Below are 24,570 nucleotides of genomic sequence, written 5' to 3'. Positions count from 1 at the left end.
TATTTATTATAAAAGAATTTATAATTTTTTTACAAAATAATGTTAAAAAATTAAAAAACTGACTAGTAAAAAATATAAATGGGAAAAAAAATTGGACAAAATTTTAAGACCATTTTCAAAAATATTACAAAAAGCAGTAAAAAAATAATTTAGAAACGTGTTGTTCCTCCATTTGTTTTCAAGCACTCTTGTACTCGTTCTGGCATTGAATTCATTAAAGTTTTGATTACTTCATCAGGCACATTTTTCAAATGATGAGAGATAGAAGATTTCAAATCTTCCAAATTGTAAAGTTGTTCTTTACCAAGCTTTTGATCAAGCCATGACCATAAATTCTCTATTGGATTCAAGTCTGGACTATTGGCAGGCCATGGAAGCACTTGAATTTTATTAGAATTGAACCAATCGCTAACAACATGCGCTTTATGACACGACGCATTATCTTGCTGGAAAATAAATCCATCTTGCAACTGCCATAAATCAATGCTAGGAATAAGCGAGTTTTCCAAAATTTCGATGTACCTTTCTTTGTTGAGTCTACCATCGAATAAATGAAAAACGCCAACTCCATAGGCACTCATACAGGCCCAAATGCCTATTGAACCACTGCCTTGTTTTGTTCGTTTCAAAATGCATGATTCATCGAACCGTTCGCTTGGAAGTCTACGCAACATTACGCGACCTTTTCTGTTGTCTACCTCAACGTTCATTTCATCACTAAAGACCACACGGCTCCACTGATCTGTTGACCAATTTTTATGTAGTTTGCACCACTCTTTCCTGGCAAATTTTTGTTTTTTATTTAAGCGTGGTTTTTTTGCAGCAGCACGCCATAAATAATTTAAATTGTGGAGGACCCTTCGCACAGTTCTAGGGCTTGCTTTCAGACCATTTGACAGTGTCCATTTCGTAGACAAGTCTGTAGATGATGCTCGTCTGTTTTCTTTCATTAATCTCACTAACGAGCGAACATCACGGTCATTTGAAATTTTATTGCGTCCAGTCCTATGACGATCATTAATTGACTGGGTCTCTTTGTATCGTTGAATTATGTTAATAATGCAAGAGTGAGACCTTCCGAGCTTTTCTGCTATTTGTCTGATGCTATAGCCTTCTTCTTTTAATACAAGAGCCGCGTATCTGTCTTTTTCTTCGATCTTTGCACGCATTTTTGCAATATTTTTATATCCTTATTGCAATTCAAAAAATAAATGTTTATTTGATATCGAAACTCAGGTTTCCACATTTTATTTTATAGCCAACGTAGTAAGCAATTAAGACAGTTAAAAAAAAATAATGGATTATTATTTTTAATAAGTGCAAATTAAAGATTTGAAAGTGGTCGTTAAATTTTGTCCAACTTATTTAAAGAAGATTTATAAGTACTCATCAGTTTTTTAATAAGTTAAACGCTATTTAATTAAAATTAGATTAAAAAAATTATACCACTTTAATCCGTATGTTTTAATTAACAAGATATTAAAAAAAAAAATTTAATATGTCAATTAGAATCTTCTTAATTTTAATTGAAAGATTTTTGGTTTGTTTCATTTTCTTAAGTCTGGTCCGTGTCAACATCACGGAAGTTTTTTAATAATTAAAGGAAGTATCCAGAAGTTTCCAGAAGCTTCCAGAAGTTTCCAGAAAAAGCATCTGGAAGCATCCAGTAGCATCAAGAAATATTTATTATTTTTATGACTTCAAGTGCAAAAATAGCTCCCGACAGTCTTGGATTGGAACTAAGAAAGAAAATTATTGGCGATTACGTAAGTGGAATGTCAAAAAAAAGCATTTGTGATAAATATCGCGTGAAAAAATGGACAGTATCAAGACTATGTTCCAAATATCGTTCTACGGGGAAGTTGGCAGCAGATAACAAAGGTGGAAGACCGCGTTCCACCACTTCTAGAGAGGATTCTATGATCGTCAGATCCATCAAGAAGGATCCCTGGATATCATCAGTTGAGATACAAAAGCAATTAGAGCTGCCTGTATCGGACCCAACAATCAGACGACGTGCTGTTGAAGCCGGATTGTTTTCTCGACGCCCTGCAAAGAAACCGCTGTTTTCACTAAAAAACCAGAAGAAAAGACTCCTGTTTGCTACATCTCATATTGACTGGAATGTGCAGAAATGGTGAACTGTCCTGTTCAGTGATGAATCGAAGTTCAACATCATTGGGAGCGATGGCATTTGCCGTGTACGTCGACCGGCCGGAAAAAGCCTCGATTTACGTTACTGCCATAAGGCCGTGAAGCATGGTGGAGGCAATGTAATGGTCTGGGGGTGTTTTTCTGCTAACGGACTAGGTCCAATACATCGAAACGATGGAATAATGGACCGTTTCATGAATAAAAAATATCCTGAAAGATGCTATGTTACCTCATGCTGAATGGAATATGCCAATAAAATGGGTTTTTCAGCAAGACAACGATCCGAAACACACTGCAAAAGTAGTCAAGCAGTGGTTTCAAGACAACCACCTATCGGTGATGGATTGGCTGCCTCAATCTCCGGATCTCAACCCTATCGAGAACCTGTGGGAGATGGTCAACCGCAGAATTAATTGTGAAGGTGTTCGTAATAAGGATCAAATGTTTGAACAAATCCAAAAGGCCTGGGCAGCGATTCCACAAAGTTTCATTGATCACCTGATCGAACCTATGCCTCGAAGATACAAGGCTGAGATCAACAACAAAGGATTCGCCACGAAATATTGATAGCGAAAAACAGCTTGGTCAACATTTTATCGAGTTGCACTTGTTTTGTCCAGAAGGAAGTAAACTTTTTTTAATACTTTTGATTGATTTATTAATTTTCGTGTACAAATAATGAACTTTGTGATGATCAAAATTTGAAGAACTTTGTCTCTAAACAGTTACATAGTTATTTCTCTAAATTGAAAAAATGCAGCACTTTTATATAAAGAAACTAAATTAGCATTATTTGGTTGCAAATGTTTTGTCCAATACTGTATGTATATATGTGTGTATGTATGTGTGTGTGTGTGTGCGTGTGTGTGTGTGTGTGTGTGTGTGTGTGTGTGTGTGTGTGTGTGTGTGTGTGTGTGTGTGTGTGTGTGTGTGTGTGTGTGTGTGTGTGTGTGTGTGTGAAAAATCAAAAAAAAAACGAAATCAAAAGCATTTTATTAAACATTTATGGGAATCACTTCTATGCCAATTACATTTACTAAATGTAATTTCTCCAATTGGCAGCTATTGAATGCATAAATATAGACAATGTTGTTATAAAATTGTTATTATTAGTATAAAAAATTACTCAAGACACGAGTAAAATTAGCCTAAATAAGTTAAATATTTCAATTACCACCTCATATAAAACTATGTATGAAATAAGCATATTAATTTTGTTAGTAATAATGTAAGAAAATAGACTTAGTACAGATTTCAAAAAATTAAATTATAACAAGTTAAGCAAAGGAGAAACAAAAAACCATCATCAACTTTTAACAATAGATACTTGAGAAATCTGTCATCTAAAATTGCAATGTGTTTAACTTTATCTAAGTGTAATACTAAATGTGATTCTTAACAGACCTAAATCACACAGGTTTTTTAAATTTAAAACCTTGCAAAAGGCACAAAACTGGCTAACATTGTTATCTGAAAATATATTAACTACAGTTCCAAAAACTGAATCATTTTTATCTACAACTTTTTCACTTATAGCAGGAAAATTGTCTTTTGTAGATATGTATGAGGGGGTAACAGTTATCTCACCAAATGAGTTTTGTAGATTAAATATTTCACAACAGGTATCTTCATTAAATATTTGTTGAAAGCTTTTTAAAATAACTCTAACTATGTATGTAACAGGAACAATACATTGTCCCAAAGTTAAGATAGAAAAATATATAAACATTTAATTTGGATGGCTCACTCTTATATTTCATTGCTAAAATGAGAAAAGTGACAATTGACAAAGTTATTTCATGGTTATAATGTAAATGACAACAGATTACAACCAAGGTCACTTAAAATGAGTTTAAAACTAACTTAATTTAAATAAGATTATTTTAATGACAAGTAATAATAAAGGAGCATATAATAATAAAAACAAAGATAAATTAATAACAGCAAAAACAACAACAAAAATAAAGATAATAACAATATATATATTGTTATTATTTTTTCTTTGTTGTTGTTTTCTTTGTTGCTATTATTTTGTTATATATATATATATTTAATATATGAACTTCAATAAATACGAATTCTCTCAATACTAATTTTTTATTTTATCTAAGAAATTTTCGCTAGATTATTGATACTAGCATCTTCAGCTTTAATTACAAATATTATTAAATTAAATTACAAACAAACATTAACGGTAATGTCACTTTTTAATGGCTTCTTTAAACTTCGCTTTAGTTGGGCTTCTTTAATATTTCGTAGGTATAAAAAGTATGGCGTCCAGAATTGCGTTTTTACATATTGACCGTCATCTAAATTCATACCTCCATTTTTAGGTCCGCATTTGTTGAACTGAATTTCGATTGCCTCTCGAACTTTTCTTTCAAATTTTTTGGGTTCTACTTTTAGCGTCTTTACTTGATCCCATTTTATATTACCTGAACATTTAATTTTATGATGGCCAATTGCATATTGTTCTAATTTTTCTTCAAAAACATTTTTTTGGTGTTGTTTTGTTCTTGTTGCTATTTTCATTTTTGTTTCACCGATGTATTTTTGTTTACACTCGCATTCTATTAGGTATACTCCGGGATGGCTATTTGATGGTAGTTTTGTTTTGTTGCGCGAAGTTAGTAAAGATTTAAGATTTGCACTGGATTTAAAGACTGCCCTGTAACCTGCTTTCCTAAAGATTTTTCGAAGTTTTGGTGATAATACTGGGATCCACGGTAGTGATATAGTTGGCATAGTTGCTTTGTTGTTAGATAAAAATATTTCATTATTTGAGTGTCGTTTTTTTATAACAATATTTGCAAGGTCTTGTAATTTCTTCTTTTCGTATCCATTTTCAGCAAACACATTTATTAGGAAATCGATTTCTTTATTTAAAAATTTTTCAGAGCAAATTGATAAAGCTCTATGAATAAATCCTTTAAATATTCCTTCCAAGATTTTTGGATCGTGGTTTGAATTGGGCTTAACCTGAATATTTGTTATTGCTTTTTTTCGATGTATGTTAAAATCATATTTACCTTTTTGATTATTCGTTATTTGGATGTCTAAAAAATTTAATCTTTTATTTTCATCTTCCAATTCAATTGTGTATTTGATGGCATGATGTTGACTGTTTAATATTTGTTGAAAACGGATGGCATTATCTTTATTTGTAAATCTTGCGTGGCTATCATCTACGTACCTGAAAAACGATTTTATTTCTAACGGTGGATTAGAATGAAGCGCAATATTGATTGCTTTATTTTCAAAAAATTGCAGGAAACCTTCCGCAAGTACTACCATGAGTGAAAGTCCTATTGGACCTGAATCTGCAAGTTCATGAATTTCTTCATTCCATAAAAAATAACATTTATATAAACACAGTTCTATTAGTGATTTTATTTCTGAAACGCTTAGTTTTGTTAGTTTATTTAAATTTGAGAAGTGCTCTAACATATCAAGAAGAATTTTTGTAGCCTCTCCCAGAGGAATTGATGGATATAAATTGACAACGTCATAAGATACTTGTATTTCATCATTTGATATATTCCAAAGTTTAGCTGTTTTTACAAAAGTTGACGAATTTTTTAACTTTGTTATGTTTTTATCTAAGATTGGTAAAAATATATTTACTAGATATTGTGATATTCCATAACTTGGTGTCCCGATGGTTGAAACTACTAATCGCATAGGGTATGATTTTTCCGGTTTGTGCGCTTTAATTACACCATACATACGTGGCGGTACTGGGTCGCTTGGGTAAAGACTTTCATATTCTTTTTTGGTAAATTGCCCTTTTTTATTCAATTTTGATAGGTAAGTTCTAATTTTAGTAGCAAATGAAATGGTAGGGTCCTCTTTAATTATCTTTGTTTTGCCAATCTCTTGACGAATTTTGTCAATGGCTTTGTTGTGTTCTATTCTAACAAAGCCTGCTCCTTTATCAAAAGAGTATATATCAATGTTTCTGTCCTCTTTTATTTGTTTTAATGCTTCCCTCTGTTTATAATTTAAGTTATTGTTTTTTTGCGGTTTAAGCATTTTAAGTTGCCTCAACACGTTTCTGCGTAAGTCTTGTGAACTCTCAATTTTGTTGCAATACTCTAGTTTTAACGCAGTGGATTCTGTTATTGAAATAATGTCTAAATAGGGTATATTTTGTATAGTTGGAACAAATTTTGGTCCTAGTTCTAAAAGATTCCTGTGGTTTTCAGGTATTTCCGTTTCACATAGGTTTAATACAACATCTTTAAGAATTGAAGGAGTCTCAGCTTTTTCTTTTAAATTTATATTTTTCAAGATATTAAATTTTTTGATCAGACGATATTTAGATTTAACAAACATTTTTTCTCGGGATTTTTCGGTAACATTTTCGACAGATTCATAATCATCTTGAGTTAATTTTTTATATAAATAGTTTTGGATATCTTTTACAAATTTTATATGATTAAAATAACGAGTTCTAGAATCGTTTTTGATGCATATTAGTAATTCAAAACGGTACCTTTTAGTTATGTCAATTCCTCTTTTGTTATTTATTGGACATACAACTCGAAGCGATTTTGGTATTAATTTATGTTTTACACACTTTTGAAGAAAGATATATTGATTCTTCGATTTTGCCATATTTGTTTTTGCTTGTTGTAATTTTTTTGTTTCTTTATAAAGTTCAGCTCCGTATTTAGCTGTGAAATAAATTTTAAATGACGACATCTTGTATGAGAGTTGAATAAATTTAATATATTAAAAAAATTACAACAAGCAAAAACAAATATGGCAAAATCGAAGAATCAATATATCTTTCTTCAAAAGTGTGTAAAACATAAATTAATACCAAAATCGCTTCGAGTTGTATGTCCAATAAATAACAAAAGAGGAAGAGACATAACTAAAAGGTACCGTTTTGAATTACTAATATGCATCAAAAACGATTCTAGAACTCGTTATTTTAATCATATAAAATTTGTAAAAGATATCCAAAACTATTTATATAAAAAATTAACTCAAGATGATTATGAATCTGTCGAAAATGTTACCGAAAAATCCCGAGAAAAAATGTTTGTTAAATCTAAATATCGTCTGATCAAAAAATTTAATATCTTGAAAAATATAAATTTAAAAGAAAAAGCTGAGACTCCTTCAATTCTTAAAGATGTTGTATTAAACCTATGTGAAACGGAAATACCTGAAAACCACAGGAATCTTTTAGAACTAGGACCAAAATTTGTTCCAACTATACAAAATATACCCTATTTAGACATTATTTCAATAACAGAATTAGGGATTGCAATCCCGGAGGTCTTATTCATTCCCGGGATTTCGGGATTGAAAAACATCAATCCCGGGATCCCGGGATTAATCCCGGGATTGAAAAGCAGATACAACATCTATACAGTATTAAGTAGAATAAAAACAGTACGTTTAACTAAAAATATATTTATTAAATGAATTTAACTAACATGTTAATTAAATTTCACATGTTAATAAATGTTAAAAAATTATGTTAGAAATAAGGAGATATGTTATGTTTTTTGTGCTTTGAAATGCGACTTCAGGAAACATAACGCATCCAAAGTTTCATCGCCCAAACGGTTACGAATTTTTGTATTGAACAGGCCAGCGGAAGAAAATGCCCGCTCAGCCTCAACACTTGTTGGTTTCACGGTCATTAGAAAAGAATAAACTCTTTCTAAATAATCGCCTCGTGTACCCCCATTTTCAAATAGTGTCATTTCTTTTTGAATTTTTGATGACAATCCTTCATGTCTAATTGGATGTATTGGTGATTGTCCTTTTTTAATAACACGATCAAGTTCCTCTTCAATACTTAAAATATTTCTTTCAGACTCAGGTGCCATTTCAGGTTCCTCAATCAAATCCAGCATGTCAGACTCAACTGATGCTCTTACTAGAGCAGGATTGGAAGCATTTAATCTTTCCAGCAATTCTGCCAAAAGTTTTCGACATTTAAATGAAGAAGGCACTGTTATTATTTCTTCATCGAGGCTTCGACCGTTATGCAGGTATTGCAGAAGTCCACTCATATCAGTTCGGCGTTCATGCATGCGAGCCATTAAAGCTCTACGCATTTCTTTGCTTGTATTATTGTCAGCATCTTTTAATTTTGTAAGCATGAAATTAATAGCAATATCAGCTGTAAATAGGTTAGAATCTCGACGACATATTGCTTCAACCGTTGCTTTAATGGGAACTAAAGTTGTAATAATCTCTGATAATATTGTCACTTCATCATATGACAGAGCTATAGAATTATCTTGCACTGGGTAAATATCAATTAATGCTTTTTGTATACAATTTTTTACTTTGTAAAATCGTTTAAGCATTAATAGAAGGCTGCTCCATCGTGTCTTGCAGTCCATTACTAAAGACAGCTGTTTTCCAAATTCAGCCTTAATATATTTTTGTAAGACGTCGTTCTTGGAAGGTGATCGTCTAAACTTTAGTATAAGTTTGCGTACTTTTTTAATGACTGGCCCATAATGAACTTCGTTTAGTTCAATTTTAGGTCTAACATTTTCATGATTGTAGTCCAACAAATCTTCCTCAATGTCCTCATTCTCGGATGAATCACTGTCAGAAAATTCATTGTTAAAATCTGGCTGATTTGCATCGAATTCTCTTTTTTTATAAAGAACATCAATTACAGCAAGTTGTATGCCGTGAGCAAAACATAATTGTTGGTTAGCAGGCAGCAACCTGCCAACTTTTTTCATAACACTAGCTCCGTCGGTCATTATAGCCACAATGTCGCTGTATAGATCAAGACTATGGTCTTTAAGTCGTTTTTCTAATAGTTCAATGCACTTTTCTGCTGGCATTGAATCTGTTATTCGCACTAAACCTAAACTCCAGAACTGAGATTTTTGTCCATGAATGTTAATATTCATGTAGCGACGATTTCGAAGTGACGTCCATTCATCAAAAGACAAAGAAAATCTCTCTCCTACACCGAATTCCGTTTTCTTGCGCACTTCAATTTGATGAACTAAACCTAATCTTATTTTTTTGCTGTACTCTACTACATGATTACGAATTGTGTTTACTGACGTTGGTAGATTTCTGAATCCCATAGCAGTAAGAGCGGCACGTAAGTCTGTTGAAGAACAAATCACATTAAATGAAAGCCCGTCAGACGCCGTTAAACGAGCAAGTGTAGCACTAAGTGTTTTATCTTCCCTTTCATAAATCGAAAAGTATTCTGTCAGTGGTTTAGATTTCTTTTTTGGTGGTTTATCTGGTGTGCATTCTCCGGTAATATTAGGTTGGGTTAGAATTTCGACCTTCACATTATGCACCGACAACATGTGTGTATGAAGTCCTTTTGTTGACCCACCACCAATTTTTAAAATCTTCTTGCAGTTTGGCAATTTACACATCGCTGTTTGGCTTTTTTCATCCCGTAGAAAATATTTCCAAACAGCTGAGTTACTTTTAGTTGTAAAGTCCACATACGACATGCTGATTTAGTTTTTAATTTTAAGATTCTACCTTATAAGAAACGCGCTTTTCTTCAGTTTGAAAAAACTGACAATAGTAACTAAGCTATTAAAAATTATTAACAATAGTAACTAAGGTATTAAAAAATCTAACTAATTTAACGCGAATATTTTAAGTGTTTACATAAGTAACTTTTTAGAAACGACGTAAACTTGTATTATATAAAGAATTATTGTAAAATAAGTATAAACCGTAATATATAATGATAAATGTCTGGGTATCGCAAGCAAGCATATTATAATAATATTTTTCATTGCTTACAAATCTATTATTTAAATCAAATCGTATTCAATTTTTAAATAGTATATACCCAGCAAACATGTCAGCGTTGAATCAACGTTGAAAACCGGTCGCAAAAGATGTTGCGGAAACGTTGACAAAGTAATCGATTTTGCAAAGAAATGTAACGTTGTTAAAGACACGTTGATTAAACGTTGTTGCGTAACGTTGAAAAAACGTTACTAAAAGACGTTACAAAAATGTCGCAACTAAACGTTGAAAAAATGTTACTAAAAAAGCGTTGCATAAACGTCGCAACATAACGTTGAAAAAACGTTACTAAAAAAGCGTTGCTTAAGCGTTGTTAAAGCAGTCGATTTTGCAAGGATTTGTAACGTTGATAGTAAAACGTCGATTTAACGTTACTAAAAGACGTCGAATCAAGGTTGAAATATAACGTTGAAACAATGCTTATATGTGTATATATATATATATATATATATATATATATATATATATATATATATATATATATATATATATATATATATATATATCTTGAATTGGCAAATAAAACAAAATTGTTTGTTGAACTCTACACTTGCAATATTTCCAAAATCGATTTTTAATACAACAGTAGTATAGAATGATAAATATAAAAAAGCCTAAAATATACAATTCATAGATATATATAAAAATATAAAGATTTTTTTAAAGATTTATGTGTGTGAGTGTCTGTATATATATTTATACAATATATAAAAATACAATTTACAGGATATCAAATCGATAGGCCAGGATATCATTGAGATACAGAATCTAAACCAAAAAATAAAACTTTTATAATACAATTTATAGTACAATGAAAGATTAAATAAATAAACGTGTATTTTAGAAAAAGCGCTTTACACAAGACACAAACAAAATCATATCACATATCCTAAAATGTCATTAAAAAACTCTAATCTTCCGATTTCTGCTTTCTACAAAAATTTATTGGCGAATATTTCAGAACTGATTTTACAGCTTCATAAATCCCTGCTTCATCTGGGTATCTTTTTGAGACACTCTTTAAAATATAAAATTCAAACTTCTTGCTTAAATACTATTAGTAAAAATCTGCATACTTAAAAAGTTTAAACAAAACATATTACCAACTAAAACACGATACAATTTTGTCTTTGAAGAAACAAACTTTTGTTTGGTTTTGTTCGTGGAATTGGTTTGCCCCTTCATGTTTAACAAACAGCGCAACTCAATTGTTAACAGCCTAAAAAGTTAGTAATTATTTGAATCAATATTTACAATATTGTACAATACAACATTCATGCTATAGGAAAGAAAGCATATAATGATATGCTTAAAAAAACGTATAATTATATTTATTATAATAAATATATTTCGCAAACACTTTTTAAATAATCCATTAAAAACCATTGTCATTTCGGCTTGGAAAGGTGTAGAAAATTGACCTACCACTCAATAACACGTTTTACACTATCTTTTAAGTTAACTCCACCAATTTTCGCTATTTGCGATACCTGCTTTCAAAAAAATCTTTAATCAATGTTTAAATAATTATATAATTAGAGGCAATCTTTTATAAAATCCCTTACATTTTTAAACAAATTAAAAAACATTGAAAGTTGAAAAAACAAAAAGTAATTATGTAAAGAATGACAAATTATAATAAATAAAATAAAATTATATTGTTTAATCAACTTTTCAGTTAATAATATAAATAAATTTACCATGACAACATAAAGAAAAATTCAAAAAATTCAAACTAGCAATAGCAACAGGGCAACTTACCCATTTAGAAAAAATGACACTGTCATTTAACGTAGTATCTAGCTCAAAAAGTTGTTCTATTGAACTCAATGCATTTATTTGCAGATTTTTGGATACCAATGAAGAAACATTTTGAAGATCCTTTACCATATTTTTAATTTCTAAAAGTTGTTTAAAAACCTTTTTCTGAAATTTTTTTAAAAAAAAAGCAATTTATTAAGCATCTATATACATTTTTTTTTTTAAATACATACAGTTCTTTTTTTTATTTTTATTCTTTATCATATAAAAAAAAAAGAAAAGACAAATTCAAAAAGAAACCAATTATTCACAAACATAATTACTCACATTCTTCTTCAGATTCCTCTGTAATTGTGAAGTTAACTCCTTCACATACTTCTTTATCTATTAGTAATTATTTAGTAAAATAAATATAAACAATGAATATAAAAACTGAAATGTAGAATAAGTGTAAACAGAGGCAATAATAATAAAATAAACAGATTCAAAATATTACTTATCCCAAATTAGAAAGAAAAAAGTTTATTTGTTATTGTACTTCACTATTAATATAAAACATTAATAATAGTTTTTTTTATTCATAATAAACAATTAAAATAGCAATGAATACAGTAAAATTTAATGACCTCCAGTTACTTTAATTCTTTTAACTCTGAGCTTGTTCCAGGAATCATCAATTGGAAACTCATTATAGGCAGCTTTCATTGCATGAACACCAGTTGGCCAAAATAACCATCTTTTACCCAACAAGATGGAACAACTGCCTCTGTTTTAATCTTATTTTCAAAATAAACAACTAAAGCCCAAGATTGTGAAGCCATTATAATAGATTATCTAAATAGATATATATTTTTTTATTTACACACACATACACACACACACACACACACACACACACACACACACACACACACACACATATAATTTACATGTATATATACAAATAGCTGTCATGTTTTGAAAATGTTTGAAAAACTTTTCTACCACAGGATGTTTGCCCACTAAAATACCTCCTCCGACCAAAAGTTTTTTAATGATTTATTACTGCAACAACTAATTTAAAAATGTCCAAAGTTTGCTACTGACTGAGCTGAAATTCATTTTGTGTAGATATATTTATATACATTTATGTGAAATTTAAAAAAAAGCATGTATATATTATACAGACAAACAAACACACAATATGTCTCTAAAATTTAGTCTGTTAAATTACCAAATTTAGTCTGACTTACTATATATTATTAGTTTTGATATTACTTTGTACATCTGAACATTATTAAAATAAAGTACTATTTCTAACTAAGAAATAACATTTTTTTAAAAAGTTGAGTATTTTATTAAAATGGTCAACTTAAAATAAAATAAAAATATAGACAAAAATAACCTGAATAAATCGAATTTACCCTGAGATTTATGTATATTATATACAATTTGATATAAAATCTAAAAGTTTTAAATTAGTCGCAATAAAAATAGTTTATAAAATATAACTTTAAATTATTTTTTATACCATCTGCATGCATTCTATTAAGTTTTCCTTGCCTTTCCATTACGGCAAATTTTTTTTGTAATGGCTACATCAATGAGACAAAAATTGTCAATGTGCTACTTCCTCAACGTTGCAAAAGCAACGTTTTATTAACGTTGGCAAAAAAACAACTTTTTCAATGTTTTTTAATTACCACATTTTCAACGTTGGCATATGTAACGTTGAATAAACGTTGTTTTATAAATAGCTTAAATACGTTGAAAAAGCAGCTAATGTGTAACGTTGATAAACCTTAAACTTTGCGACGTTTTTACTGTGATTATTTGCGTACTTTTATTCAACGTTGAATAAACGCGATTTTTTTAGAAGATAATATACGTTGAAATTTATACGCTTTTTCAACGTTGAAAATGTAACGTTTAAAAAGCGGTTTATTTTTAACGTTGATAAAGCATAAATTTTGAAACGTTTTTAAAGTGGCTTTTTGCGTAAAGTGATTCCACGTTGAATAAACGTTTCATTTTGAGAAGCTAAATAACGTTACAATTTCAACGCTTATTCAACGTTTCAATTTACCGCGATTAAGTATACAAAAACGGACATTGATTCAACGTTGAAAAGACCTTGTTTTTGTCACTGTAACGCTTTTTCTACGCTGCGACCGGTTTTCAACGTTGATCCAACGCTGACATGTTTGCTGGGTATGCTAACCAACATGACATAGTGCAAAGATATTCACTTTTGTTTTTCTCTAAATCACTCCTTTTCGATATCGTATTTTATTACACAACTGAAAATACAATACTTTTTACAATTTTATACAAAATAAAAACTTTTTATTGATACGCAAAATTGTTGTTATTTTTATATATTTTTTCATTACCCTTTTTTTTGTTCGATATTATAGAGAATCCCGGGATTGATGTTAGACAATCCCGGGATTTCGGGATCATAAAAAAGGGCGGGATCCCGGGATTTCGGGATCCCGGGATTGCAATCGCTAAACAGAATCCACTGCGTTAAAACTAGAGTATTGCAACAAAATTGAGAGTTCACAAGACTTACGCAGAAACGTGTTGAGGCAACTTAAAATGCTTAAACCGCAAAAAAACAATAACTTAAATTATAAACAGAGGGAAGCATTAAAACAAATAAAAGAGGACAGAAACATTGATATATACTCTTTTGATAAAGGAGCAGGCTTTGTTAGAATAGAACACAACAAAGCCATTGACAAAATTCGTCAAGAGATTGGCAAAACAAAGATAATTAAAGAGGACCCTACCATTTCATTTGCTACTAAAATTAGAACTTACCTATCAAAATTGAATAAAAAAGGGCAATTTACCAAAAAAGAATATGAAAGTCTTTACCCAAGCGACCCAGTACCGCCACGTATGTATGGTGTAATTAAAGCGCACAAACCGGAAAAATCATACCCTATGCGATTAGTAGTTTCAACCATCGGGACACCAAGTTATGGAATATCACAATATCTAGTAAATATATTTTTACCAATCTTAGATAAAAACATAACAAAGTTAAAAAATTCGTCAACTTTTGTAAAAACAGCTAAACTTTGGAATATATCAAATGATGAAATACAAGTATCTTATGACGTTGTCAATTTATATCCATCAATTCCTCTGGGAGAGGCTACAAAAATTCTTCTTGATATGTTAGAGCACTTCTCAAATTTAAATAAACTAACAAAACTAAGCGTTTCAGAAATAAAATCACTAATAGAACTGTGTTTATATAAATGTTATTTTTTATGGAATGAAGAAATTCATGAACTTGCAGATTCAGGTCCAATAGGACTTTCACTCATGGTAGTACTTGCGGAAGGTTTCCTGCAATTTTTTGAAAATAAAGCAATCAATATTGCGCTTCATTCTAATCCACCGTTAGAAATAAAATCGTTTTTCAGGTACGTAGATGATAGCCACGCAAGATTTACAAATAAAGATAATGCCATCCGTTTTCAACAAATATTAAACAGTCAACATCATGCCATCAAATACACAATTGAATTGGAAGATGAAAATAAAAGATTAAATTTTTTAGACATCCAAATAACGAATAATCAAAAAGGTAAATATGATTTTAACATACATCGAAAAAAAGCAATAACAAATATTCAGGTTAAGCCCAATTCAAACCACGATCCAAAAATCTTGGAAGGAATATTTAAAGGATTTATTCATAGAGCTTTATCAATTTGCTCTGAAAAATTTTTAAATAAAGAAATCGATTTCCTAATAAATGTGTTTGCTGAAAATGGATACGAAAAGAAGAAATTACAAGACCTTGCAAATATTGTTATAAAAAAACGACACTCAAATAATGAAATATTTTTATCTAACAACAAAGCAACTATGCCAACTATATCACTACCGTGGATCCCAGTATTATCACCAAAACTTCGAAAAATCTTTAGGAAAGCAGGTTACAGGGCAGTCTTTAAATCCAGTGCAAATCTTAAATCTTTACTAACTTCGCGCAACAAAACAAAACTACCATCAAATAGCCATCCCGGAGTATACCTAATAGAATGCGAGTGTAAACAAAAATACATCGGTGAAACAAAAATGAAAATAGCAACAAGAACAAAACAACACCAAAAAAATGTTTTTGAAGAAAAATTAGAACAATATGCAATTGGCCATCATAAAATTAAATGTTCAGGTAATATAAAATGGGATCAAGTAAAGACGCTAAAAGTAGAACCCAAAAAATTTGAAAGAAAAGTTCGAGAGGCAATCGAAATTCAGTTCAACAAATGCGGACCTAAAAATGGAGGTATGAATTTAGATGACGGTCAATATGTAAAAACGCAATTCTGGACGCCATACTTTTTATACCTACGAAATATTAAAGAAGCCCAACTAAAGCGAAGTTTAAAGAAGCCATTAAAAAGTGACATTACCGTTAATGTTTGTTTGTAATTTAATTTAATAATATTTGTAATTAAAGCTGAAGATGCTAGTATCAATAATCTAGCGAAAATTTCTTAGATAAAATAAAAAATTAGTATTGAGAGAATTCGTATTTATTGAAATTCATATATTAAATTTATTCAACTCTCATACAAGATGTCGTCATTTAAAATATATATATATATATATATATATATATATATATATATATATATATATATATATATATATATATATATATATGTATATATATATATATATATATATATATATATATATATATATATATATATATATATATATATATATACACTGCAGGCCAAAAGTTTCCGGACACTTGATATTTTTTATATAAAAAGCTAAAATCTATCCTGTATCATTAAATTAATCAATAATATTAATTTATAATACTTAAACTTAATAATTTTAAGTGTTTATGTAAGTTTGAGGTCAGTAATTAGGTATTACTGGCCTCAAACTTACATAAATAAGTTTGTTTTTTTAATTGCTTATTTTAACTTGATATATAGCGTTTCATTACTCTTAAGAGTTTGGTCTTGTTAAAGTTATTTATTTGTTGAAACGTGAAGGAAATATTTATAATATAATGATATCCGACTAAAATGATTAAGAATATTTAGTTTTGTTTAGTTTTCATTTGGTATTAATGACGGTTGCATTTTATAATTCGACTATTTAATTAAAAGTATGGGTAAAAAACCTTCTTTAACGGTTGCAAAACGTTCTGAAATAATTACATTACATAAAGAAAGATATTCAGTTCGTGAAATTTGCAAAAAAAGACAAGTTGCCAGAAGTACTGTACAAGATACCATAAAACGATGGAAAGAAACAGGCATTTTTGAAGACAAAAAAAGATCTGGTAGACCACGGAAGACAACAAAAGCTGAAGATAATAGTATAATATTGATGAGTAAAAGAAATCGAAGACTTACGGCCCCGGAAATAACTTCAGGCTACAATAGGAGTCGTTCAAAATCTATTTCATTAACCACTACGAAACGACGCACAGTGACTCAAAACAGCAAAGAAAATGGTAATAAACCCCTCACAACTTTTCTATAAGTTAAGTGCCCTTTTTTTAATAATATTAAATTGCAATAATTTTTTATTTCAAAAGTATAAATGATTGTTTCATAAAACTTTTATTTTGCATTTTATAGTTAAAAGAAGTAAAAAAATTTGATATTATTTTCAAAGAAATCTGAAAAATGTGAGATTTTTGTTTAACTAAAAAAGAGGATTTTTAATTTTAAAAAAAGTGTATATTTTTTTTAAAGATAATCTTTTGGCTCTATATATTTCAAATTTACTCAAAAGAAAAAAAAAGTCTGATTTTTTTGTTTAAATTTAAAGACTTTTCTAAAAAAAAGGTCGCAAGTAATTGTATTTTTTTTGTTTATATATCAGCTAAAAAAATGTTCTACCGAGTTCCAAAAATATATACATTTTTTCTAGTTAATTAACATTTCTACTTTTAAATTATAAAGGGATTACTGCGGTCTCCTGCGGTATTGGAAGTTATTAAAGAAATAAAAGTGTTGATAAACACTTAAAAACCTTGTTTTCCGCCATTTTTGAAAGTATTTATTATTTGATAAGTAAAACATGTTTGAAAAAGCTCAACTGAACAACTTTAGTAGCTCCTGTATTATAATGTTAACTTAGTAATATAGTGTTATTACAGGATGTAACAATGTGACAATTGTTAAAGTCATTACAAAATAAAATTTTAAACAGTGTAGGGGAGGTAGGGGAGCATTGGGCAGTCGGGAGGTTTGGGCACCCCCTCATTTCTCACAATCTACTATAGATATTTTTTGTTTTCTACCATAGCGCTATAGTTTTATAACTGGCCCAAACCTCCCGACTGCCCAATGCTCCCCTACCTCCCCTAAAGTAAAAAAATGTATAATGTAATTTAAGATGTTTCTGATATATTAGTTTTATTATATTGATGGTTCTTAAAAACAATAACAATGAAAAGATTAGATCTTATCCCAAATATACGTGAATTAGGAATGGATAAATTACGATTATGGAAGGATTTACTTACTTAATGAAATAAAAAATACTGAAGAAATTCGCAAAGAAAACTTAAATAAATTAAAGGTTGCTTTAGTTACATTTATTTCAAAGGTGAAGAGAAAACTAACACAATGTGGACGAAATTATGATACATTTATACAAAAAGAAAATCGTTGGCTTCAAAGAAACCTTATGAACAATAAAAATAGTCATTTTGGTTCTGGAAGGCCCCATAAGCAATGGAATGCATTGAAGAGTTTAAATAAACAGATAAGAAATTCTAGACTTAAGCACACGGCAAAAAATTTCAAGGTTAAACACAGTGATGAATCAGATGCACTACCTTGTAAGATCAGATCCAAAAGTATTAAGCATATCGTTTAGAAAATATCAACCTCCTTTTAAAACCATTTTTATAAAAATATCAAGTAGAGTAATATATCAAGATAATGTATTTGTCTTGAAGATTCTAAAACTTGAAAAAAAAAATTTTTTTACGCGTATAGTCACCTTAAACGCGCATAAGCACGCGTTATACGCGTCGAAGCTACGCATAAAAAAAAAATTTATTTATAAATTTGAAATCTTTGACCCAAAAATTTATTATTTTGATATATAGCATTATTGATTTACGATTTATGTCAAATTTTATTTAATTTTTACCGTTTTTTGATCGTTCTGAGTCATTGTGCGACGTCTTAGACAAGCAGGACTTTCTGGCCGTATAGCGGTCAGGAAACCGTTGCTACGGATTGAAAATAAAAAGAAAAGGTTAAATGGGCTATAGACCACCAAAATTGGACAGAAGAAGACTGGGGAAAAGTACTATGGACCGACGAGTCCAATTTTGAACTGTTTGGGCAAAGGCGTAGAATTTACATCAGAAGAACAACTAAAGAAAAAATGATCCCAGAGTGTTTAGTGCCGACAATCAAGTATGGTGGTGGGTCAGTTATGGTATGGGGATGTTTTTCTTCAGCTGGTGTAGGTGACCTAGTTAAAATTGAGGGTATTATGAAAAAAGAACAATATAAAATAATTCTAGAAAACAATGCTATACCTTCTGGCTTAAGAACTATTGGTCGTGGTTTTGTTTTTATGCAGGACAATGACCCTAAACACACCTCAAAATTATGTAAGAACTATATAAAGGAACAAGAGGATAATGGTGCCCTCAAAATCATGACCTGGCCAGCCCAATCACCAGATTTAAACCCAATAGAGTTACTGTGGGAAGAATTGGAAAGAAAGGTCAGACAAAAATGCCCAACATCCAAAGAGCACCTGTGGCAAATATTAGAAGAATCCTGGTTATCAATTACACCCGAAATAATAAATAAATTAATAAATAGGATGCCACGGATCGTAAAAAAGTGATAAAAACTCGTGGGTTATTTTTTGACAAAAAGACAGTGTAATAAGAATAGTGTTCTTAGTATTTTTTTTATTTCATTTTTTGGCTTTTTTTTTTCTTAAATAGTAACTATATGTATCTTTTAAAAAATAAATATGATATTTGAATTTTATTGAAATAATTATGGGAGAAAGAATTAAAAAATTAAACAAAATCCAAGTGTCCGGAAACTTTTGGCCTGCAGTGTATATATATATAATATAAAAAAGGTGTTTATTTAAAAACTTGATTATCTTACAGTTGTTGTGATTAAAACTTTATCTTCTAACCTTTAAATAGATTTTTCTTTAACCATTTCTGTTTTATTGTTAAATCAATATCTTGCATGAATGTTATTCAAACTGTTGTAATATAAAAACATAACTACTTTCATATAAAATTACTGTAATGATGTAGGCGCTACTCAACTTTCTCCCCCCCCCCCCTAATTTTATGATTGATTCTGATAGAGAATTTTATGCTGATTCAGAAAAATATAAAAACATAGACCTGAAAATCAACGGAAAGTGCTCTAATTCGAAGTCAAAGTTGTAAAAAATCCCATTAAAACCCTTATATTCGCCATTTTTTTTCAAAACGCATTCATTTTCAACAGAAATTAATTACCGTTACATTGCGCAATAAACAAACCTGGTTTCCATAAGCCTTCGCATTATTATTTTAAAATATGGTGACGAAAGTGTTATAAGGAAATGAAATTAATAGAAGATTTCAAATAAAGTTTGAACGTAGAATTTGAGAATGTAGAAAAATTGATGAATAATTGTTATTGTATCGTACGCTGGTTTTTTTTATTAAAAAAAAACGGTTTGAAGGTTACATTTTCTAAATTTTACATGTGATAGAACAACTATGAACTGAGTTTCAAAAGTTCTTCTTTTAGAAAAAAAAACTGTTGAATTCTTTTTTAAAATTTATTACAAAAGTACATTACTTGCAAAATAGTTTATTCTCTAATAATTAAAAAACGGCTATTTTCATTGCCACAAAAAATTGCGCAAGATAAACATTAGGGTGTTTCAAAAAAAAGTCATGTCTGAAAAAAAAAAAGAGCCCTAGCTTATCATCTGCCCAGACCATGATTTAGTACTAAGGATTTTTTTTTTTTTTATTTTTGAAAATCCTAAGAGTCCCTCCAGGGGGTAAAAGGGGCAATTTTTAGAGTGTTTTGTACCATTTTTAAAAGAGTTTGGAGGAAGTCTTAACATTAAAATTTTCAAATGTTTTTTTCATATTTTTGTTTGTAAAGACCTAGTTAATCTAAATAAAACGGGCTCTATTCTCAAAAAAATAAAATAAAATTCTAAAAACTGTTTTAAAAAACCCAAAAATCCATAAATATATAACAAAAACAAATATTTTTACGGTGTACTTATTTATATATTTTTTTAAATAAAATTTTAAATCTTTTCAGTAAATAATGTTTTATTTAAATATATGTTATATAAAACTTTGTTTTTAGATTAAAAATAAAAAAATTGTTAAAATGCCACCGAAAAAAAAAGTTAGAAGTAATAGATTGGTTGAAATATTTTTAGTTAAAAAATATATCATAAAACTTCCAGCAAATAAATTTGCAACTGCTAAAGAGGTAATTCAATATTATCTCTTTCTACGAAAATTAAGATGTAAAGCAAAACTTAAGTGCTTAGTAGGTTGTACTAACAAAAGTTCCTGTTTTATACCTAACTGCCCAGTTGATCAGTTTGACTGCTGCATATTATCTAAATTAATGGGTCCTTGGATACGTGGTGGATTTAAGGTGCTTACAATACAAAAGCTAAGGTAAGTTTTATCATTGAACTCTAAATCAGTTTAATCCATAAACCATTATACAAGCAAATATTATTTTTTAAAGGAATAAAGTTGAGAAACTGTTAAAAGAGTGGATGAAATTAAAAGATAAAAGAAAAAGAACAAATCTTGCTGAAGTAAAAAAAAGACATTTATTTGAAGAACAAATGAATAAAGTATTTTGGATTGGAAAACATCCTCATGTTATGTTTGAGGAAATATTAAAAGATAAAATGAGAAAAATGAAAGACAAGGAAGAAGATATTGCTTTCTTAAAAGACCAGCTTTGGGAAAGGAAAGGAAGTCTTGGAGGAAAAGATAAAAGATATGAGTATTCTGTAGGAAGAAAGAAAAGAAGCAAATCAAATTTAGAAAAAGAGCTATGTGTAGAGTTAGATAAAAATGGTTTAGATTATCTAAGTTCTTCTAGTTACACTAGCGACGATTTAGGCCAGGAAACAGATATCGACTTTGATTTTAATGAGATTCCTAATACTCAAAATTCTGTTCTTCTTCCTAAAAATATACTTCAGTCTACTGCTCATACAGCAGTGGGAGAGGGTATAACACCCCACCAACATACAGCTTTGATTAGTAGTGTTATTGTCATGGCTGGTGGTTCTGTAGCAAACTTTAAGTGCTCTAAATCAACATCTTATAGAGCTGCAGAGAACATAGTATCTGCCGGAGCAACAGAAATAAGGGAATATATAAAAAACAGTGTAGTATCATCAGATTCACTAATGACCATACACTTTGATGGAAAAATAGTAAATGAATTGACGGAAGGAAAGCAATTAAAAAAAGATAGAATTGCAGTTTTGGTAAGGATTGATGGGAAAACAGAACTACTTGGCATTCTTCCAATAGAGTCTAGTTCAGGGGTTAATCAAAAGCAAGCTATTTTTGAATTAATGGAGTTTTTTGGATTAGGAGATAAAGTTAAATGTCTCTGCTTTGACACAACTTCAGCAAATACAGGAAGATGGCAAGGTACTTGCATGAGATTAGTTCAACAGATTCAACGCCCATTGTTGCTGATTGCATGTAGACATCATGTAATTGAGCGACACATAACTCATTTCTGGAAGGTTTACCCTAGCAGCGAAACTTCTGGTCCAGAAAACAAACTATTTGAATTTCTAAAAAAAAAATTGGAACTGTGTAGATACTGAAACTAAGGAGCTGAAAAGACTAATAATACCACCTGGAACATGGGTATATAATCAAAAATTAGCTGCTATTCAGTTTTTTACTAATGTGATCAATTCAAAGATCTTTAAAAAGGTGCTATTATAATTTTGATTTTGTTTATGTCTATTTATTCTAAATATTTAAAAGAAACGATTGTAACAAATTAAAAATATATTAAAAATTTATTAGGATGGAAATGTTAGAAAAGAATACCATGAGCTAGCTGAACTTACTTTAATGGTTCTATCGTCAAATAGGTTTAAATTCCATTTACCGGGACCAGTTCACCATTCAAGATTCATGGGAAAAGGTTTATACTATTTAAAATTGTATCTTTTAATGAATGAAATTCCAAACCTGACTAACAAAGAAAAAGAAGAAATAACTGGTATGGTTTTATTCATATCTCTTTTCTATACAGAGTGGTTTCTAAAAGCAGAGTTAAGTTCTTTAGCACCAGCACAGGTATATGGTCTTTTAATAATTTATTGAGAGGTTAGAAAGCTTGCTATTGATTAAAATGATTCAAAATGTTTATTAATACTGTTTATTAGGATATGAAAGCTTACTGGCAAATGAAAAGATATGAGGAATGGAATCTACTTGGCTCCCAAGCTGTTACGAGCTCTATTCTTAGACATACTTGGTATTTGGATCCCACTTTGGTAGTTTTTGCCCTAGCAGATGAAGAATGTAGGGAACGTGGTGATATGGCCAAGAAACTGTATAGTTTACCAAGATGTCCAAATGAAAATTTCCCTTTGGAGCGCCAAATAATGGACCAAGCTATATTAAAAAGCCTTAACTTCAGTAAAGATGAGCCTCCTAGTTTAGCTCCATTAATAACAGACAAGTCGTGGCTAGTTTTTGATATGCTTAGACATGGAAAAGCAGAAACTCAATGGATGAAAACACCACCAGAATTTTGGAAATTCAATGATTTTTATCTAGAATTTAAAGCAACAGTAATTGGACTTGATGTTGTTAATGACTGCTCTGAAAGGGCGGTAAAATTAGTTCAAGACCTAATAAACAGAGCATATTCTGAGGAGAAAAGGCAGGACACCCTTCTCTTCACAAATGATTACAAGAAAAACAGAAAAAGCAGAAAAAAAATCGATTATGAAAATGCTGCTAGCAGAAAAAAAATCTAGTTTTTTATTTTACATTTTTTTGTTTAACAAATTTTTAATCTGTTTTTAATTTGAAAAATTACTTTGTTTTTAATAGATAGCTGTAATAAAGATGATCATAAATTAACTAAGATTACTGTATTTCAATTTAAAACAAATTTTACATTGGATTTGAAGTTTTTTGTAGTTTCATAAATTTTTATTTTTTTTTTAGTTTTCGGAAAAAACCATTTGGTTTTGAATATTTCATTACAAAAAATATTTAATCATTTCCTTATTATTCATTCCCAGGCCCTCTTTTTTTATTATTTCCTAGAATAAACTCTGTAGCTGAATACAAGTGAATTTAATATAATACTGCATCGAAAATTTAATCGAAAATAAACCTACTAATATGAATTTCAAAAAAATATTGTTTAACATTTATGGGTTTTATAAAATCAAAAAAACCCTAAATTTAGGATTTTTTAAAACAGTTTTTAGAAGCTTTTTTTTTTTTGGAGAATAGAGTCCGTCTTATTTAGATTAACTAGGTCTTTAAAAACAGAAATATAAAAAAAAAAATTAAAAATTTTAATGTTAAGACTTCCTCCAAACTGTTTTAAAAATGGTACAAAACGCTAAAAAAACTGCCCCTTTTACCCCCTGGAGGGACCCTTAGGATTTTCAAATATAAAAAAAAAAAAAAATCCTTAGTACTAAATCATGGTCTGGGCAGATGATAAGCTAGGGCTCTTTTTTTTTTTCAGACATGACTTTTTTTTGAAACACCCTAATAAACATACTTTAACGACTTTTTTAACGTAAAAACCATGCTATTAATGTATTGCTTTTGTCAGCTAAAAGTTCCGTTGATTTTCAGGT

General features: G+C 29.7%; 4 protein-coding genes and 1 pseudogene across 7 annotated transcripts; 4 read left to right on the top strand and 1 right to left on the bottom strand.

The window, feature by feature from the left end:
• Window positions 1-10,475: 10,475 nt before the first annotated feature.
• LOC149884897 (uncharacterized) lies at window positions 10,476-13,715 on the bottom strand. Of its 3 annotated transcripts, none has more exons than XM_090096749.1 (6): window positions 12,321-13,714; window positions 12,022-12,078; window positions 11,695-11,834; window positions 11,359-11,423; window positions 11,037-11,152; window positions 10,476-10,701 (listed from the first exon to the last, which is right to left on the bottom strand). In XM_090096749.1, the coding sequence occupies exons 3-6, from the start codon at window positions 11,821-11,823 to the stop codon at window positions 10,685-10,687; spliced, it is 327 nt and encodes a 108-aa protein (XP_089952875.1). In that variant the 5' UTR covers window positions 11,824-11,834; window positions 12,022-12,078; window positions 12,321-13,714; the 3' UTR covers window positions 10,476-10,684. The 3 variants fall into 3 exon arrangements, with proteins under 3 accessions (XP_089952875.1, XP_089952874.1, XP_089952873.1); XM_090096748.1 differs by lacking the exon at window positions 10,476-10,701 and adding an exon at window positions 10,723-10,951 and having other exon boundaries at window positions 12,321-13,715; XM_090096747.1 differs by lacking the exon at window positions 10,476-10,701 and having other exon boundaries at window positions 10,726-11,152; window positions 12,321-12,528; window positions 13,205-13,715.
• Window positions 13,716-14,170: 455 nt separating this feature from the next.
• On the top strand, window positions 14,171-16,226 carry LOC149884896 (uncharacterized). The gene has a single exon (XM_090096757.1). It carries the CDS (start codon window positions 14,275-14,277, stop codon window positions 16,129-16,131), a length of 1,857 nt encoding a protein of 618 aa, XP_089952883.1. The 5' UTR covers window positions 14,171-14,274; the 3' UTR covers window positions 16,132-16,226.
• Window positions 16,227-16,830: 604 nt separating this feature from the next.
• On the top strand, window positions 16,831-17,208 carry LOC149884895 (uncharacterized). The gene has a single exon (XM_090094582.1). It carries the CDS (start codon window positions 16,831-16,833, stop codon window positions 17,206-17,208), a length of 378 nt encoding a protein of 125 aa, XP_089950708.1.
• A 3,598-nt stretch (window positions 17,209-20,806) lies between these two features.
• On the top strand, window positions 20,807-23,065 carry LOC149884894 (uncharacterized; annotated as a pseudogene). Its single transcript, XR_016455059.1, has 3 exons — window positions 20,807-21,370; window positions 21,444-22,666; window positions 22,763-23,065. The product of XR_016455059.1 is annotated as an uncharacterized LOC149884894 (transcript).
• A 65-nt stretch (window positions 23,066-23,130) lies between these two features.
• Window positions 23,131-23,969, top strand: LOC149884893 (uncharacterized). Its single transcript, XM_090096205.1, has one exon. The coding sequence runs from the start codon at window positions 23,131-23,133 to the stop codon at window positions 23,725-23,727; it is 597 nt and encodes a 198-aa protein (XP_089952331.1). The 3' UTR covers window positions 23,728-23,969.
• Window positions 23,970-24,570: the final 601 nt, after the last annotated feature.

Source organism: Hydra viridissima, unplaced genomic scaffold, assembly GCF_058129835.1.
Source record: "Hydra viridissima isolate aposymbiotic clone 2 unplaced genomic scaffold, HvirCarnegie_v1 scaffold_8, whole genome shotgun sequence".
Taxonomy (NCBI): Eukaryota; Metazoa; Cnidaria; class Hydrozoa; order Anthoathecata; family Hydridae; genus Hydra; species Hydra viridissima.
Note: the sequence above shows the minus strand (reverse complement) of the source record. Positions and strands in the feature narration are given on the sequence as shown.